Raw genomic sequence first — 18267 nt, forward strand, 5'->3', positions numbered from 1 at the left:
TGTCTTTATGGGATTTCTATGTTTGTAAATGTGTATGTCTCAGCATCTCCATATGTGTTTCTTATACATTTTCTTTGGTCCCCTTTTTCTGTTTGTTTTGTCCTATTCAGGTTTACTTGGTTTTGTTTTATCTATTTTTTTTTCTTCAGATGCCTGCTTGTTTTCTAATGAGAGCAAGAAAGGGTGTGGATTTGGTAGGATCTGGGAGGAGTTGGGTGAGAAGAAATAGCAGTCAGAATATATTGTATGAAAAAATTATTTTCAGTTAAACAAAGAAAAAAAAAACCCTTCTCCGTGTTAAGCTCATTACACCTGAGTGTGTGTGTATTCTCGGTGTCACACAGCCAACAGAGAATGTAAACATGCTGACACTCCCGACTAACCATCACCTCCTCCCACCCTCCCTCGAGGGTCAACCCCAAGTCTCAGCACTGAGCCAACATTCCCCTTGTTGAGACATGTTTCCCCAGGTTGAACTGGCTGGCCTGGAACTTGCAATCCTTCATCAGCCTCTGGAATGCTGGAATCACAAGTGTGTGTCACCACGTCCCCATCCAAGTTCTCAGTTCTTAGAAAAGCATCCCATAAGCCCAGAGAAATGCTTCAGCCAACCTGTGCCACTCAGGAAGTAGCTCAAACCAGAAAAGAGCAACTCAAGAGCAGACAGGACTCCCCAGGGAAGAGCCTTTCCTAGGGCTATTCACCCTACTACAGTCTCTTCCTGAAAGCAGGCAGCGCTAAGGAGTTTTGAGGACAAACAGAAAAGGGTACAGCCTGCAAAGCATAAGAAACTGAGTGACAACTGAGAACAGCCTGAAAGCAACCACCAGAGTGTGTAGAACTCTGCTAGCTACCAGAAGCATCATGGAACAGAAAGCAGGGTGCTCAAGCCCACTGACCATCACTGAGAAGCTGTGTAGGCAAGGACGCTGTTAAGATGCCAACCTGAGCACGTGTTGGATATCTGTCTTCCCAGTGCTTCAGCCTTCTTGGGTTATGATACTCTGTCTCAAAACAAAACAAAAAGAAAGAAATGCTCTACTCTATCTCTAGGAAAATAAGCCTTTTTCTTTTGTGCACTGGCGTGTATCTAACATCAGGCCTACTCAGTGAGTTTCAGGACAGCCAGAGCTAGAGACCCATCTCAGAACAACAAAGAAATGTGTGCGTGCACGCTCCAGCATAGGCTTCTCTGTAAGCTCACAATCAGTGTGCAGGTGCCTGTGGAGGTCAGAAAAGGGCATCAGATCCATTCAGGGAATCCAGATTGGAGCCACCTCATCTGGATCCTGGGAATTGAACTCAGGTCTCCTGCAATAACAGCAAATGCTCTTAACCATCTCCAGTCCAGGCCCTCTCCACTCCTCCTGTCACTGTCTGTAAACATGCCTGGGGTTCCTGATAGGGTCACCCCCATCGTGGCCCTTCTTGCACCTTCACAGTCTATGAAGATAGTAGCTTGTGCCCCATTTCACAGTCGACCTCTTGAAAGCTGGGTTCTGTTTCTATCCAAACAGAATCACAGAATTTTGACAATGACAATTACAGAAAGCATTCTAACTTGTGTTACAGAGCAGGGCACTCTCAAATACTCCATCTTTGGTAAGTACTTCCCTCTTCACAGTTGTATATACATACTATGTATGGATACAGTCTGACATGGGTGCAGCCATCTTGAGTCATAATTGTCACAATCCTACCCCCAGTAAACCTTGTTGGATTTTCTTTCACTTTCCCAACAAACAATAAGCAAATAACCAGTCAGTCACATGTTAGGCCTTACAGTCAGACCTTGGCTCTGGGGACATGCTCTCTGCTTAGATGGTATTTTCAGATAAACCAGGTACATTCCACAACAGATGAAGTCACTTTTCTTAAATACGATGCCTCTTTCCTACCCAGACTGTGGAAATACAACTGGTCTTGCTGCCCCTCCCCTCTGTTAGCAAGCACTCAGCAAACTGAACCCTAAGCAATCAAATCTGTCTGCCTCTCTGGACTCACAGGACCTGAGGACTACTCTTCGTAGAGGAAAACTGGGTTTGTCCAGGGGATATTACTTAAGTTGTCTTCTCCTGACTGTGCTCCAAATCCTTTGCTCTCATTTTCTACTGCTCCTAAGACGTGTACAGCTCTCAAAACTATCTCCAGGTACACACCCACTCTCAAGTACACACCCACTCTCTCCAAGCTCCAATCCTAATTTTTATTATCCTAGTGATAACTTCAAATTTCTGCCTCTAGCTCAAGCTATTAGAGAGCAAGATTACCTACTCCCCAGCCTTCTCATCCATCACTCTATTCCAAAAATGCCTCAAATTCTCGCCTGACTTGCAGCTGACAGCTCCCTCCAACCTGGCTTTGGTCCCAAGTTCTCTTTTAATGAACAGTGGCTTAGACTCATCATAAACACTACAATCAACTACAAATATAAACCTCTTTCTACCCCCCGATTTTACTATGCCCTTACTACAATAACTTGTCTACTTCCTTGTTACAGTATAAGAGGTATTTCTGAAAGCACATTCTAGAAAGCTTCCTGCTAGGCAAGACCAGTATTCAAGATCTGCAGGGTGTCTGCTCGAAACCTCTGGTTTGGATTAACATGTCCACTTATTTTTGCTACTTTAACTGTTTTCTCCCTCTACCCTTCTGAAAACATCATCTGAGCAAACAGGAGGTACATACGCTAATCTCCGCTTTATAAACACAGTGTCTTATTAAACTGTAATGTTATTGCAAGCCCAGTAAACAGGACATTCTAGACAGTGGGAACTACTCATAGCCATCAAATTCAGTTACTCCCAAGCAAATATAATTCTCTAAGCTTCTGGCAACATCAGGAAACATACCTGGCTTTGACAGCTTGAAAAGATGTTCTTGGCATCTCCAGCACCTAGAGGGTGGAAGACAGCTGCTGCTGATCATCCTGCAGATACAGTACACTCCTCCTCATACACCCAAATTACATGGCCCAAGTCACATCACTGCTGAGAAACCTGAACAAATCACTGTTTTGGTAGGTGATTTGTAGGTGGCTGGAAACATGGACCAACATCTTGCAACAATGATGTGGTTAAACATTAAAAAGAGTGGCCGACCCAGGTGGATCTCTCTGAGTTCAAGGCCAGCCTGGTCTACAGAGTGAGTTCCAGGACAGCCAGGGTTACACAGAGAAACCCTGTCTTGAAAAACCAAAATCAAAACAAAACCAAAAAAAAAAAAAGTCACTGTCACTCTTCACTACATAGAATTCCAGGTCAGGTTTGAATACATAGAACCCTGCTTTGAAAATTAATTAATCAATTAATTGAAATATAGAGGTTCAACAACCAAGATGATAACTCTTTGAGTTGGTAGAAGAGATAGCCCTAAAGGCAAGGTTTCTTTGCTCTGTGAGATATTAGGTAGCCAATTTATTCTCCAATTCACTGGCTTCATTCTAGCATTCTCTTTTGTTTTGTTGAAGACAGGGTCTTACTACCTAGCTCCAGGTGGCCTGAAAACACTATATAGAAGAGGCTTGGCCTTGAACTCAGGCTTCAGCCGGCTGGTACTTCCTGAGTGCTGGGATTAAAGCAGTGGCTCTCAACCTTCCTAATGTTCTGACCCTTTAACACCGTTACTCATGTTGTGGTGACCCGTAACCATAAAATTTTCATTGCTATTTTATAACTGTGATTTTACTACTGTTAGGAATCTTAATGTTTAAGCATCTGTTTTTTCCAATGGCCTTAGGTGACCCTTATGAAAAGGTTGGCCAATCTCCACAGGTTGAAAACCACTGGATTAAAGGCATGGGCCACCATGCCTACCACTTATGGCCTTGTTAATTCTGGTTATCTGCCTGTCTGAAAGTTTGCTTGTGACTTTAAAAGGTGTTTTACCCTTTGGGAGCTTGTAGGACCCATTAAAATGCCCAAGCACATACCCGTTAGAGGTACTAGCCTAAGTGGTCCCCAAAAGGCATCTGGTTACCTGTTTAAATACAAACTTGTCCTATTCTTGGTCCCAGAGTGAGTCCTCAATAGCAGGAAGCCTTCACTTCTCTTCCCCTCTGTTGTCTTCTTGTCTTCTGCTGCTCTGTTGGTGTCTTGTCACTCCCGGCCCTTCCCTTCAGATGGCTCACTGGTCTCAAAAGGGCCAACCTGCTGCAGCTTCCTGAGTGATGGCGACCACAGGAGTACTTCACTATGTCCAGCTCCACCTGCCCCCTTGCCAGGTCCAAGGACGATTCTGCCAGTCTCAAATGTGCCTTTTTATGCATGAATGTATTCTAAGCACCTCTGCCAGCACCCTGACCTTTGTGGTATGATCATGTGGTTATCTGTCTAGCAGATAATTAGGACCTACTTTCAGGTGAGATTAAGAAACTCTGAATATGGCTGGTATGCAGCTCAGTATCACAGTGCTTGCTGGTATGAACTAGGCCCTGTATTCCATCCCCAACATCACAAAAAAGAAAAAAAAAAAAAAAAAAAGAGCCATGGTGGTGCAGACTGGTAGGCGGCAGCACCAGCGCCAGGCTACATCTCTTCTCTTAACACAGAGCCCTGATAGTTGGAGCATCAGTCACTCTGTGATCATGAGGGAACAGCCCCTAACCACTTCGACTTGCTTATCTTTAGACTTTTCTTTTTCCCCTTCGTGTTACTCACCACACAAAATTTTCTTGGACGTGCTAGGCAAGCCCTCGACCAGCTTCTTTATAATTTCTTTCTCTTCTTTTCATTTCTTTGCCCTCCCTTGCTTCCTTCTTTCCTTCCTTTCTTTCTTTTTTAGCTGAGGACAGAATCCCAGGATGGTCTTCAAGTCACTACTCAATCCAAGTAGATCTCAAATTTGCAGTTCTTCTGCCTCAGCCTCTGAGTAGCTAGCTGCTATCATGGTGCACATCACCAATGCTTGGCCATCTTTAGATTTCTTCAGTGGAAAAAATACTAAGTTCCTATTTGTATAGGCATCTATTATTACAGGAATTTTATTAACAATAGAAATATATTAACATGCATCAATCTAACTATAGCACTATCCCAGCACTAAGGGAGCAGAGGCAGGCAGAAGTCTGGGAGGTCCAGCCAGGGCTACATGGTGAGAATGTCTTTAAAAAAATAAACAAAACCAGAGCTAAGAGCTTTAATCCTCTGTGAGGTGGGGCTGAGTGAGGGGCCATGAACAGAACAGGCAGATCTTGGCCAGCCTAGTCTACACTCTTGTCTCAAAAACAACAGGGCTAGGGAGATGGCCTAGTGGGTAAAGGTGTTTGCAGTACAAGTATAACCTAAATTCAATCCCTAGAATTCAGGCAAAGGAGAGAATCAACTTCACAAGTTGTCCCCTGACCACATACAAGCACGCATGCACGCACACAAAGCCCTCACACATTGTAATAATTTTTCTAGAACAACAAAGCAACTCCTTAATTATTACAGAGATTTACTCCCCTATAACTTCATTTGAAATTTAAGGATGCTAACTTTAACAATTATATTAATTTAGTAAAATATTAGCAAACCCCCCAAGATATTGAACCTTGATTTAATTAAAATCCTTCAGAAGAGGGGCAGAGAGACAGCTCAGCAGTTAAGAGCACTTGCTGCTCCTACAAAAGACCTGGGTCTGGCTCCTGTCACCCACAAGACAGCTTACAACTACCAGCAACACCAGTTTCAAGGGGATCTGATGCCCTCTTCTGACCTCTGCTGGTGTTAGGCATGTGCGTGTGCGTGATGTACAGGCACACACAATGGCAAAGCACCCATATACATAAAAGCTTTGAAAGATAAAGACATCTTTTAAAAAATCCTACACTCGCCCGGCAGTGGTGGTGCATGCCTTTAATCCCAGCACTTGAGGGGCAGAGGCAGGCGGATTTCTGAGTGAGGCCAGCCTGGTCTACAGAGTGAGTTCCAGGACAGCCAGGGCTACTCAGAGAAACCCTGGCTCGAATTTAAAAAACAAACAAACAAACAAACAAAAAAATCCTACACTCAGCAAGTAAAGTCACCTGCTGCCAAGCCTGATGAAAGTTCAATCCCTGGGACCTGCATGGTGGAAGGAGAGAACCAGTTTTGACAAGTTGACCCCTGACCCCCATGCAGAATATGGTCTAAACAGCTCCAACAAAATAAGTAAGTAAATATAATCTTTTAAAAAAGATAATTTTATTTATGAGTACACACGGTAGCTGTCTTCAGACACACCAGAAGAGGGCTCAGATCCCATTACAGATGATTGTGAGCCACCATACGGTTGCTGGGAATTGAACTCAGGACCTCTGGAAGAGTCAGTGCTCTTAACCTCTGAGCCGTCTCTCCAGCCCTGTAAATACTTAAAATGAATCCTACAACATTGGCTGGGAAAGAACAGGGAAGGGGAAGCTATGGCATCAGCAGTGAGCATCTCCTATTTCAACACTCTGGAATAACCCCCAAGTAATTGGCCATAAAGGACACTGAGCCAACCGTTGTTTCTTAAGACGATTTTCACAACTGTAAAAAAAAAAAAAAAAGCATCATTCTAGGAAATGCAAAAAAGCCACACATCCCTTTCTGGTAAAATCAACACAAAAGCTCCGTGATATTACCCAGTGGTACATTTCTAAGTTATTCCCGCTATGAACAAGTCTACTGTCTATTCATGAACCAGGTATCACTCTTCCAAGCAAAACGATCTGAAATCCCTGCGATTCAGACCCTCAAGAACTCTCAGAGCGCCCATGGGAGCCCTGCTGGCATGAGTCTAGCCTAGAATCTCACCACAGCCTTTCCACCTCCTTGTCCTCAAACTCCAGGGCCCCACTCTGCCTTGCTCACTGCACTTAGATCTGCACCTGGGAAACATCACCTACAGGTTCCAAGGTACAGCGACACTGTAAGTTCAGGCTCCTGACTCCCTCAGGTCCCTACCCTGTCCACAGAAGTCCCTTCTGGTTGTTTCTTTACCACGGGTTGATTCACTGAGACAGCGTTGTGGGGCACCTGATCTTCTGCTGCTCTCTTCTCTGAGAGTAGAAGGAAGTGTATAAATTTACTAGTCCTGTCTCTTACTTTCTAATGTAGACTTTATTTTTTATTTACTTATTTATTTATTTATTTATTTAGGTTTTTCGAGACAGGGTTTCTCTGTATAGCCCTGGCTGTCCTGGAACTCACTCTGTAGACCAGGCTGGCCTCGAACTCAGAAATCCGCCTGCCTCTGCCTCCCAAGTGCTGGGATGAAAGGCGTGCGCCACCACCGCCCGGCCTAATGTAGACTTTAAAAGGGCAGGTCAAAAGGCAGGTCAAAAGCTCCACCTGGATCACTGACATGTTTTCTTCAGCATGTATGATTGGATTTCATCACAAAACTTTTTTGTAAACCGAAGTTCTCAGATCCTCCACCCCCAACTCAGCGGGGGGGCGTGACATATGCTGAAGACTTGACATCCACTGGTTGATTCAAGCTTGATTTAGAGAGTTGACACTATAGATCCAGGAAAATTATGTCTACCAGTATCTGATACAGCATCCTTTCAACTGCAGGTAAAGCTTTTGGGGTGTATTAAGCATGACACTAGCTCTCATCATACCAAAAGCTAAGACCACTATCAAGATGGTGTCTGGCACCTGCTGTAGCCTGGCCACCTTAAGTTTCCAGCAAGGTTTTTGCAAACTTCCTTGCCACCCCCCACTCTTTCTCTGTCTTCCTTTCCTCCCCTTCCTTCCTTCCTTTCTTTTTCTCTTTCCTTCTTTCGTTTCTTCCTGGTACAGTCATGCTAGGGAGTTCTGGCGGGGATAGAACTTGCCATGTAGCTGTTATGAATAATTTATAGTAATCCTCCTTGCCTCTGCCTCAAGAGTCCTGGGATGGTGGGTGTGTGCTACCAGATCCAGATGACTTAGGACTGTCTTTTGTTCTGACTACGAAAGTTTATGTAACTGCTTCCATGTTAAGACATGTTATTCAGTGGTACACACCTTTGATTCCAACACTTGGGAGGCAGAGTCAGGCAAATCAGACACTGAGTTCAAGGCCAGTCTGGTTCAGGATGGCCAGGGCTACACAGAGAAATCCTGTGTCCAAAACCAACAAAACAAACAAACATTCTGAAGCAGTCAGAATGTGTGCTTCGAGACCATAGCCACTTGTAACTGTCACAGAGTAAATCTCTTGTTCCCTTTGGCAGCAGTGTTTTTACACTACACAGAACATACATGGAATTAGAAATATAATATGTTCCCTCACCCACCCAATGGGTTAAGTTCTCTCCAGGTTTCTTATCTTCTCACACTGTCTTAGTTCTAATATTGCTGTGATGAAACATCATGAGCAAAAGCATCATGGGAAAAAAAGGGTTTGCTTGGATTACATACACTGAATCACAGTCCACCGAGGGACAGAATGCAGAAATTCAAACCAGGCGGAAATCTGGAGGCAGGAGCTGATGCAAAGGCCATGGAGGGTGCTGCTTACTGGCTAGCTCTCTCTATGACTTGCTCAACCTGCTTTCTTATAGAGTCCAGGTCCACCTGCCAGGAATGACACCACCCATAGTAGGCTGGACCCTCCTCATCAATCACTAATTAAGAATATGATCAACAAGCTTACAGTCCAATCTTGTATTTTGTTAATGGAGGGTCCCTCCTCTTAGGTGACTTTAGCTAGTGTCAAGCTGACATAAAAGTAGCCAAGGACACAGCTTACCTTTGAAGCTGGAGTAAAACCACATTAGTATGTGGCTGCTGGACATCACTGACAGTATCTGTACTTGTATCACTCTAATTTCCCACACCCCTCCCCCTTTCCCTCCCTCCCTCCACAGATTCCTCCATGCTCTTTCACTCAAGGACCTGCGGGAAACTGCACATTCCAAACACCTCTGGTTTTGCCCAAGCTCTCCCCTCCTTTGGAAATGCCCAGTTCCTTCACCCTTTGGAACCTCACTGATCAGAAGCCTTTCCTTTTCTCATGACTGTAATGCTTTGGACACACAGCAGCTGCTACGTGAATCCCACGGTCCTGTTTCCTTGGAAGTCTCTCTACTAGGTTAGAGGAACCTTGAGGTTAAAGGAACAACCACACACTGACTCCCTCTTGGGTAAGCTTTTCCTTAATTGCTGACCACTAGCTAGCCGTGGTACATACCCACACTCCCAGCACTGAAAAGCAGAGAAAGGAAAATCTCTAGTTGGAAGCTAGCCAGAGCTACACAGCAAGCCTTTCCCTTAAAAAAAAAAAAAAAAAAAAGTAAATACAATTCTTAAAAGTTGACTACCTAGCAGCCCCACCACCACCAGGTAAAGAATATGAACCACTCCTACCAGGGTTTAAACTACCTTAAATCTCTAGGTCCACTCAGGTCCGAGTCCACCCCACCTATGTCATCTCAGCCTCAAGACAGTGTCCTTTCACTACTGGCTCTCTCTTTGCCTTCAAATTATCCATCCAGGAGTTTCAGACAATTGTCCCCTGGCCAAACCCTGAATACTCCCTCCCAAATATCCAAGGTCTTGAGTCAAGCCAGCCTGTTTCCCAGCCACTGTATCTCACAAGGGACCTTGACATGTTCTTGTCATGATATTCCACCTCAGACATGGTTTTCTGACTTCTATGTCTTTGTTAATAATGAGATACCTAGAAATCTTCCGGGCTTTTCAAAGTCCACCCACGGGGCTGCCCCCTCCAGCACACACCCCTGGGCAGCCAATGCCTTTCTCATTACTGGAGGCCTGGCTGATCCACAGGCCAATCTCACAGCTCCATTCTGAGAAAACTCCATTCTGAGAGCCAGAGCAATATGCCCCACCCCAACCCTCAAAGCACTGTACCACTGAGCTGGACCCTTGATCCCATATTGTATTCGAGGCTGAAGAGGTTTAAGGCTTTTCTTGGGCTGGGGTATAGCTCCACAGAACAGAAGTGATTATCTAGCATGTACAAGGCTCTGGGTTTGATCCCTAGCACTACCGAAAAACAAAACAAACAAACAAAAAAAAAAAACAAAAACAAACTTTGGTTTGTGAAGCTGGGTTCCTCTGTGTAGCCCAGGCTTGCCTCAAACCACCACCTTCATGCCTCAGCCTCCAGAGTTCTGGGACAGCAGTATGTTCCACCATGACCGTCTGGCCAAATTTTTCTTTGCTGTATTTCCCCCTCAATGCCATTTCTCCTTATACCAAATTAATAGTTTCCTTCCCCCCCCCACCCCCCCGCCCCACCAAAAAAGTTAAAAAATAAATCAAACTGCCCTTGAGTGTTGCAGTCAACTCTTACCATGAATCTCAAGGGAGAGGAAAAGGGATTTTTTGTAAGTGGGAAGGCTACATTATGAATACCACATGTTAAGATAGCCGGGAGGTGGTGGCGCACGCCTTTAATCCTAGCACTTGGGAAGCAGAGGCAGGCGGAGCTCTGAGTTCAAGGCCATCCTGGTCTACAGGGTGAGTTCCAGGATAGCCAGGGCTACACAGAGAAACCTTGTCTCAAATAAATAAATAAATAAATAAATAGATAGATAGATAGATAAATAAATAAATAAATTAAATGACCTGGCAGGTGACATTACCATTACCAATATACCATATGCCACACCGTTCCCATCAGCTGTGCTAAGCTATGTGGTACTGACAGACAGGCCAGAGAGGACTGGGGTGGGGGACTGGTGGAGGTAAGGCTTTTCTGTAAACAGAGGGAAGCATCTTCTACCTCTGGGGTGTCCTCAAAAAAAGTGGCAGCAGGAAGAGTCCAACACACGGCCAGGAGAGAGCAGTCTGCTGTGGAAGTCTAAGAGCAGCTGCCATAGCCATTAGAAAACAAGATGCCTGTCACCTAGGGGCAGAAGGACCACCACTGATCCAAGGCCAGCCAGTCACCACAGCAAGCTTGTCTCTCACAGTTCTGAGAGTTCAGACTGAAAGGAAGCCCCTACCAGGTTCCAGGCTGCCAGAAGGAGTTCCTGAAGGAGGATGACTCTGAATAGAGAGTGAACCAGGAGCCTAGGAGCAGGGAATTAAAAGCAACCAAGCCGGAAGGGACACCACCAGAAACGAAGGTCTTAACCAAAGCACAGGCCAGGGAGAGGACAGGGATGAGTGCCTGGTGAACACTTATAAGTGACAAGCCCTGTGCAGCACAAGAGTGGGTGCACAGCGGAACCAACGTGATCCAACACCAATAGGTTCAGCCCACACTGTGAAGAAATCACACAAATAGTGCCTTCTAGCCTACACATGCTAACCACAAACGTTTGTTTGTTTGTTTTTTAAAATTCAATCTAACTACAGCTGGAGCTACAACTCAAAGTAATGTAAAATTTGTGACGTAGGATTAAAAAAAGTAAGGTCTCCCCAGAACTGAAGTGTTTAACAAGCATCGCCAGGACTGGAGAGATGGCTCAGCAGTTTAAAGTACCAGCTGCTCTTCCAGAGGTCCTGAGTTCAATTCCCAGCAACCACATGGTAGCTCACAACCATCTGTAATGGGATCTGACACCTTCTTCTGGTATGTCTGAAGACAGCTACAGTGTACTCACATACATATATAAATAAATCTTTAAAAAACAAAACATCGCCCATGTGGATTCTAGAAACAGATACCTTACCCACAAATTTTGGTGCCTTATAGGTGGGAAAGTTTGGAGAAAAGTAGTTAGAAGGTGTCCAGGAAGCTCAAAACAAAGGGCTTTGAGACATCGGTGACTTCAAACCGAGAGGAGCACAAAGGAGCTTCCTCCTAAGTTCCCAGATCTGACTCTCCAGATACCACTGAAGAGGAAACATCACCTTATCCCTCAACTTCCTACTCCTCTTCTGCACCTTAAGATGCTACACAATACACCTTCAGCCTTCTCCAGCCCACGGCTTGTAGGACTCTCTTGCATAGAAACAATTAAATTGCCGTTTTCTCCAGGTAATCATGTCGACTACCTGGCTATTTCACTGACTCAATGAGATTTTGGAGGCATAAACACCTTCGCAGTCAAATTTTGCTGTTTTCTGGTGAGGGGGAGGGGCTGGTGGCGGTGTTGAATCTGAAATACTGATTATACACAAGGTGAGTCACCGCCTAGTTTCAGTTTCTCCAGTTGTTCATTTAATAGAAGGAACAAGCTCTATCAAGGCGTATTCGCCGGATTTTTAAAGCCTGCGTATTCCTTTTGTGGTACTCGGCGGAATGTCAGATGTGTAACAACCATCGTACAATCGTAGAACACCAACACTACAGGAATAATATTTTTAACGCGGCTACCAAATATCCTACCTCTGAAGCGTCATCCTTATGCTTCCCCGTCCTGATTTCCTAGAGGTTCAGGCCTAAGATTCCCAAAGGATTTAGAAGCCCTGTCGTGGCGGCCTGGAGGGTGAAAACCGACCACGAGCACAGAGCAATGCGCACATCTAAGGGGCTGGCGGACAAAACGCGAGCCCGCGCAGCGCGCGTGCTCCGGGGCCTGATCACTCTGCGTTCTGCGCACTTCGCGAGGGACCAGTAAGGGGATGCTCTCGCAGCGCCCTTTACAAATAGGGACACTGAGGCTCCCGGAACGATCCCGCTAAGCCCCGTGGCCCGTGCGAGCCAGGCCGGACTCACCTTGGCGCTGTGCACCGCCTCCTGGGCGCCCCGGAGCTGCAGCCAGATGCGCGCGGGCAGCGGCTCCTCCGCCCCGAGGGCGCCGAGCACCGCCAGGCCCACGCCGAACAGAGCCTCGATGCGCCCGCGGCTCCGCTCCAGCAGCGCCGCCTTCTCGGCGGGCGCCGTGAACTCATCCAGCACTACCCGGGCCGCCATGGCGGGCGCGGCCTCCCGGGGCGCCGGGGGCCAGCGGCGGCGACGCCCCCTCAGCGTGCCGCCGCTGCACCGAGCCGCTCAGGAGGCGTGGGCCGTGCCGGCCTCCTCGCCCGCCCGCAGGCCCCGCTACACCATCACGACACGGCCGCTGCAGCTTAGCAACTGCAGGCAGAGACTCCCCGCCGCACCGCTGCCCCGCTGCCCGGCCGCTGCCCGGCCGCCGCCGCTGCCGCCGCCGCCACAACCGCCACGCATGCGCTCAGTCCGCCGCCGTCATTGAAGCTCGCCCGCCCCGTCGCGAAGGGTGCGTTGGTAGGCTGAGGGCGACGGAAGTCGACGCCACACGCTGTCACCATGTTGATTGTGGGCAGGCGTCGGCAGGCGAGACCTGGGTGGCCATATTTGATGAGGGCCTGATGCCTTTGGGCATCTAGTAGGTGGAAGTTTCTGCTTTTATATTGCTAGGCAAATAGTGATTCTTTTCCTTCTTTTTACTTCCTTCCCTTCCCCCCTTTACTTATTTGAGAGGAAAAAAAATTCTAACAGGAAAAGAAAATGGGACTACCAGCAGAGAATCGAAAGGCTAAATTCCTGGTCCAGTGTCAATTACTGTAATCCCAGTGGGGTAGGGGAATGAGGTAAGCAGAAGGCAAGCCTGAGGTACATAGTTCGAGACCCAGCTTGAGCTATCAAGTGACGCCTTGTCTCAAAAACCAAACGAGAGCTGTCTCTGTGGTTAAGAGTGCTTGTTGGGTACTCATAAGGACTGGGAGTTTGGTTTGGATACCATCAATCATATATCAAGCAGCCAGGCAAGAAAACACATCTTCAACCCCAGCTCTAACGGAGTCCTGAGGGCTTGCTGGCTTGCAGCTTAGCTGTCAAAAAGCAAAGGGGGGGCCACAGATTCAGGGAGAAACTCTGCCTTAAAGGAGTAGATGACATGACGTGATAGAGGAGATCACCTGAAGGCCCTTTCTGCTTAGAAAGAGCGACACTTACCGTCACACACTTATGCCCATACATTCACACATAAACATACACATAACTCTAAAATAAATCTATTCAAGAAAAGTTGGGCATGGTGTCATACACCTAGAATTGTGGCAGCACTTAGAAAGTAGAGGCTAGAGTATCAACTCTTCAAGACCAGCTTTGGCAAGAGCCAGACCCCCTTGATATCTCTCTTCTCTCCCACTTCCCTGTCTCTGTTCATGGCCAGTCTGCTTTCTTTTCTTTCTTCTATGGACTCTTCAGATGTCTCTTACCCACAAAGGACAAACAAATACCACAAAAACAAACAAACAAACAAACAAACAAACAAAAACCCCAAAGACCTTCTCCTAATGGAGTGGCCAGGTGGGCAGTTTCTTGACTGTATCCCTGGCATACAGGAAAGGTAAAAGGTAATTTCAACAGGGTTATTTGTGTTATGTGAGGGGCACAGATAATAGGGACCATACTGTGGGACTAGGTCAAAGAAACCCAAATTCTTCTTCAGGTCTGTTTTCTATCTGTTAAGTCGGAGGCATCACTTGACTCCAATGCTTCCCAGACATAAGTTTTCTTGAATCCTTAAAAACAAATTGTGGCCGGGCAGTGGTGGCGCACGCCTTTAATCCCAGCATTTGAGAGGCAGAGGCAGGTGGATTTCTGAGTTCGAGACTAGCCTGGTCTACAGAGTGAGTTCCAGGACAGCCAGGGCTACACAGAAAAACCCTGTCTCGAAAAACAAGACAAAACAAAACAAAAAAAAATTGTAAAAGATAAAGTGTTGGTTTCTGTAGATGATTTTTGCTACTTTCTTGGTTCTTCTTTTTCCCACACTTTATCCCCCGTTTCATTCCCTATCACTAGGTAGGAAAGGAGGATAGAGGAGAGGAGAGGAGAGGAGAGGAGAGGAGAGGAGAGGAGAGGAGAGGAGAGGAGAGATCCCTGAATCTAATTTCTTTTGTTTCTTCTGAGAATGACTACTAAGAAAGAGTAACCAACCCCACCTATCGGGGTTCCAGCACTTATATACCCTCTGAAAAGTTTCCAGAATTCCAAACATTGCACAATCATAGAAACCATATGCAGTTGACAGAACCAAGCCTCTACTAGAGCATGAGGCAAATCATAGTCAGCTGCTACAAACAGTTCGAAGCAGACCAATAGTGCCACACCTGGGATTAAAACAAAGACACACTCTTATAATATTCCTGTGTTTTTAAAGAAACCAAAATTCCAGAATTCTCACTATAGGTTTTCTTCCTCTGTATCTTGGAGGGAGTAAATAGGACTAATGGTGTTAGCATTCTGTCTAAACATCACCCCACAGTTACCTGGCAACAGCCTGGTAGGCCTGACTCACTATAAAAGGGGCTGCTTGCCCCCTCCTTGCTCTCTTGCCTTCTTGGTCTCTTGCCTTCTTGCTCCCACTCTGTCCCCTTGCCCCTTCCCCCCTCTCTCCCCATTCCCTTCCCCCCTCTCTGTCCACATGCTCATGGCCAGCCTCTACTCCTCTACTTCTCTCTTCTCTTTCTCTGCCTCTACTGCCCTCTTAACTCCCCTCCCCATGCTCTGAACAAACTGTATTCTCTACTCTACTGTGTATGGCTGGTCCCTCAGGGGGAAGGGATGCCTTGGCATGGGCCTGCTGAGACACACCCTTTCCCCACACCTCATCACACATCCACCAAAACATCTCTCTTTATCTTTTTATAAACACATTAAATGGGAATATTGCTTAGCTTTTTGTATTGTAATTCTTCACTGCTACAGTAAACAATGGTAAACCATAGTTCTACTGTGACAGCATAATTCCAACACAATAAATGCTCATTAAATACTAGCTATTATGTAAGGATCTAGTTCTTTATCATAATTAACCAGAAAAAAATTACTAATGGTAATGTATCATAATCCACATAATGGGGGGTGGGGGGGAGAAGCAATCAGCCTGAGATTTCTGAGCTGAGCAGAATTTAAGCTTCAGGTTCCATCCACATTGATGGTACTCCAGTCAATTCCCTGAAGTCCCAGCTTTTTTTTTTTTTTTTTCTTTTTTGGTTTTTTGAGATAGGGTTCCTCTGTGTAGCCCGGGCTGTCCTGGAACTCACTCTGTAGACCAGGCTGGCCTTGAACTCAGAAATCCGCCTGCCTCTGCCTCCCAAGTGCTGGGATTAAAGGCGTGCGCCACCACCGCCTGGCTAGTCCCAGCTTTTTTGTCCATATTCCCAAAGATTTTGGTTTCCTGGAAGCTGCCCAGTGCATCATGGGAATGACGCAGTATTAACAGTCAGCCTCCAGCTTCTGTAGAGTGAAAAATTATAAAGGCCATTTTAACTGAAAATAAGATTTCAGGCCTTCACATTCCAGGTGAAGGACACTTGCTGGATTACATTCCTCAAGCCTCTCCCATGGGAGAGGCCCAAGGCAGGAAGACATATTCCTGACCACAGATAAAAGATGCTGCTACTTAGGTGGGGCTATAGCCGGAAAAAGTAAAGATAGTTTATCTGAAATGGCAGGATAAAAAACACAATGGCATGGTAAAAACCACATTTTTGAGAAGAATGAGTGTGCAGAGTGATTTTCACATGACTCTAGATCATTTGGGCTGGATTCCTCTGAAATGTTCCACTGTTCTTGGTTACCCCTCCCTCCCTTGGTCTTCCCAGTGCTATGTTCAAAATTTGTAAAACAACCAATCATGTGTAACCGCGCGAAAATGCAACCATTCAAGTGTAATCGTGCGAAAATGTCTTCCTTTCTCCACCCATGCTATAAAAGACCCTTTAACCCACCACTCTGGGCCAAAACCTTGCTCTTGGAGCTAAAGAGCTTGTAGATTTGACCGCCAGCTAACTTCCCTAATAAAGCTTCTGTTGATTGCATCCAGGTATGGTTTTTTGTGATCTTTGGGTGGTTGTGATCTCCTGAGACTTGAGGAGTATGGGGGTCTTCACTTCCACTCTTTTATCTTTTGGATTTTTGAGACAGGGTCTCTCTACATAGCCCTGGCTGTACCTCCCGAATGCTGGGATTAAAGGCATGTATGTACCACCACATCTGGCTCAGCGTCCATTCCTGACTAATGAAAACATTCTTGCTGGGGGGGATGCAAACTAGCTATTGCTGCCGAGTTAGGAAATTTTTAAAGTTTCAGACTTCATGGCAACACTGCGTAAGTTTATTACTGTAGAGTGAAAAATTATAAAGGCCATTTTATGAAATATGTGTAGATTTTTCGCCTTACAGAACTCGGAACTGAAAATAAGATTTCAGGCCTTCACATTCCAGGTGAAGGACACTTGCTGGATTACATTCCCCAAGCCTCACCCAAGGCAGGAAGGCATTCCTGACTACAGATAAAGATGCTACCACCTAGGTGGGGCCATAGCCCTAGAGCCGGAAAAAGTAAAGATAGTAATCTGAAATGGCAGAATAGGACACAATAGCATGGTAAAACCCACATTTTTGAGAAGAATGAGTGTGCAGAGTGATCTCACATGACTCTAGATCATTTGGGCTAGATTCTCTGAAATGTTCCACTGTTCTTGGTTACCCCTCCCTTGGTCTTCCCAATGCTATGTTCAAAATTTGTAAAACAACCAATCATGTGTAAGCATGCGAAAATGCAACCATTCATGTGTAAGCGCACGAAAATGCCTTCCTCCCCCCACCCCATGCTATAAAAGACCCTTTAACCCACCACTCTGGGCCAAAACCCTGCTCTTGGAGCTAAAGAGCTTGCTGTTTTGACCGCTGGCTCCTCCCCTAATAAGCCTCTGCTGATTGCATCCAGGTATGGTTTCTTGCGATTTTTGGGTGGCCGCAATGTCCTAAGACTTGAGGAAGAGTCTCCGGAGTTTGGAGCTCTTCATTACAGCCAGACTGAACTGTGGACGTGGTCTCATCTTAGAGGGAGAAAGGGAAAGATCTAAACACATTAGAGTTAGAAATGACAGTGGGGAGGGTGGTGAGAGGGATTATCCCAGATAAAATCTATCAGGGGTCTGGGCTGCTGGGGTTTTCCATGTTTCAGAAATTCAGGCAGGTGTTCTCCTGGTGCCTTACCAAAAGATGACTCAGTACAGGGAAGAGAAACACTGGGCTTGCAGACTAGCAGCTTCCTCTTCCCTCTGGGCTTTTCCCCTGGTGTCCACACAACCTGCAATCTTGTTCCGTCAAGTCAATTGTGGGATTGGCCGAGGCATAGTAGGTGGTAAGTGTGACCTTGCTGGTGTAGGCACCCAGAGCCCAGTGCTATCAACACAGCTTGTTATTTCCTTTGTTGGACTCAATGGAATTGCTTTTGTTCATCAACTGGGCGGGGCTTCCCCCTGTCCTGTTCCTGTTCTTGTGTTTCCAGTAACTTCCCTGCCAGAGTTTCTTTTGTTGCTTAGTTTTAAGGGGAGGGGGACTAGTCTTTAAAAGCACAAAACAGCACCTTCCTTTCTGGATTCTAAAACTGCAGGAGTCACTGGGCTTGATAGTACACACCTGTAATTCCAG

At 46.1% G+C, this 18267-nt stretch overlaps 1 protein-coding gene across 2 annotated transcripts in view; it reads right to left on the reverse strand.

Annotated features, from left to right (window-relative positions):
- N4bp1 (NEDD4 binding protein 1) overlaps positions 1-13043 on the reverse strand; it is a 46591-nt gene extending 33548 nt beyond the window's left edge. The window contains exons 1-2 of one of the 2 annotated variants that reach the window (XM_034522379.2): positions 3979-4382; positions 2853-2896 (exon numbers count right to left, since the gene is read on the reverse strand). Coding sequence is in view for 1 of the 2 variants with exons in the window: in XM_034522378.2 (XP_034378269.1) it covers positions 12571-12768 (198 nt within the window). In the remaining variant the exon portion in view is untranslated. Of the gene's footprint in view, positions 1-2852; positions 2897-3978; positions 4383-12570 lie in introns of those variants that run through there. The other variant, XM_034522378.2, reaches the window with a different exon arrangement.
- Between the last annotated feature and the right edge of the window lie 5224 nt (positions 13044-18267).

The sequence above is a fragment of the Arvicanthis niloticus genome, chromosome 18 (genome assembly GCF_011762505.2).
Source record: "Arvicanthis niloticus isolate mArvNil1 chromosome 18, mArvNil1.pat.X, whole genome shotgun sequence".
Classification (NCBI taxonomy): Eukaryota; Metazoa; Chordata; class Mammalia; order Rodentia; family Muridae; genus Arvicanthis; species Arvicanthis niloticus.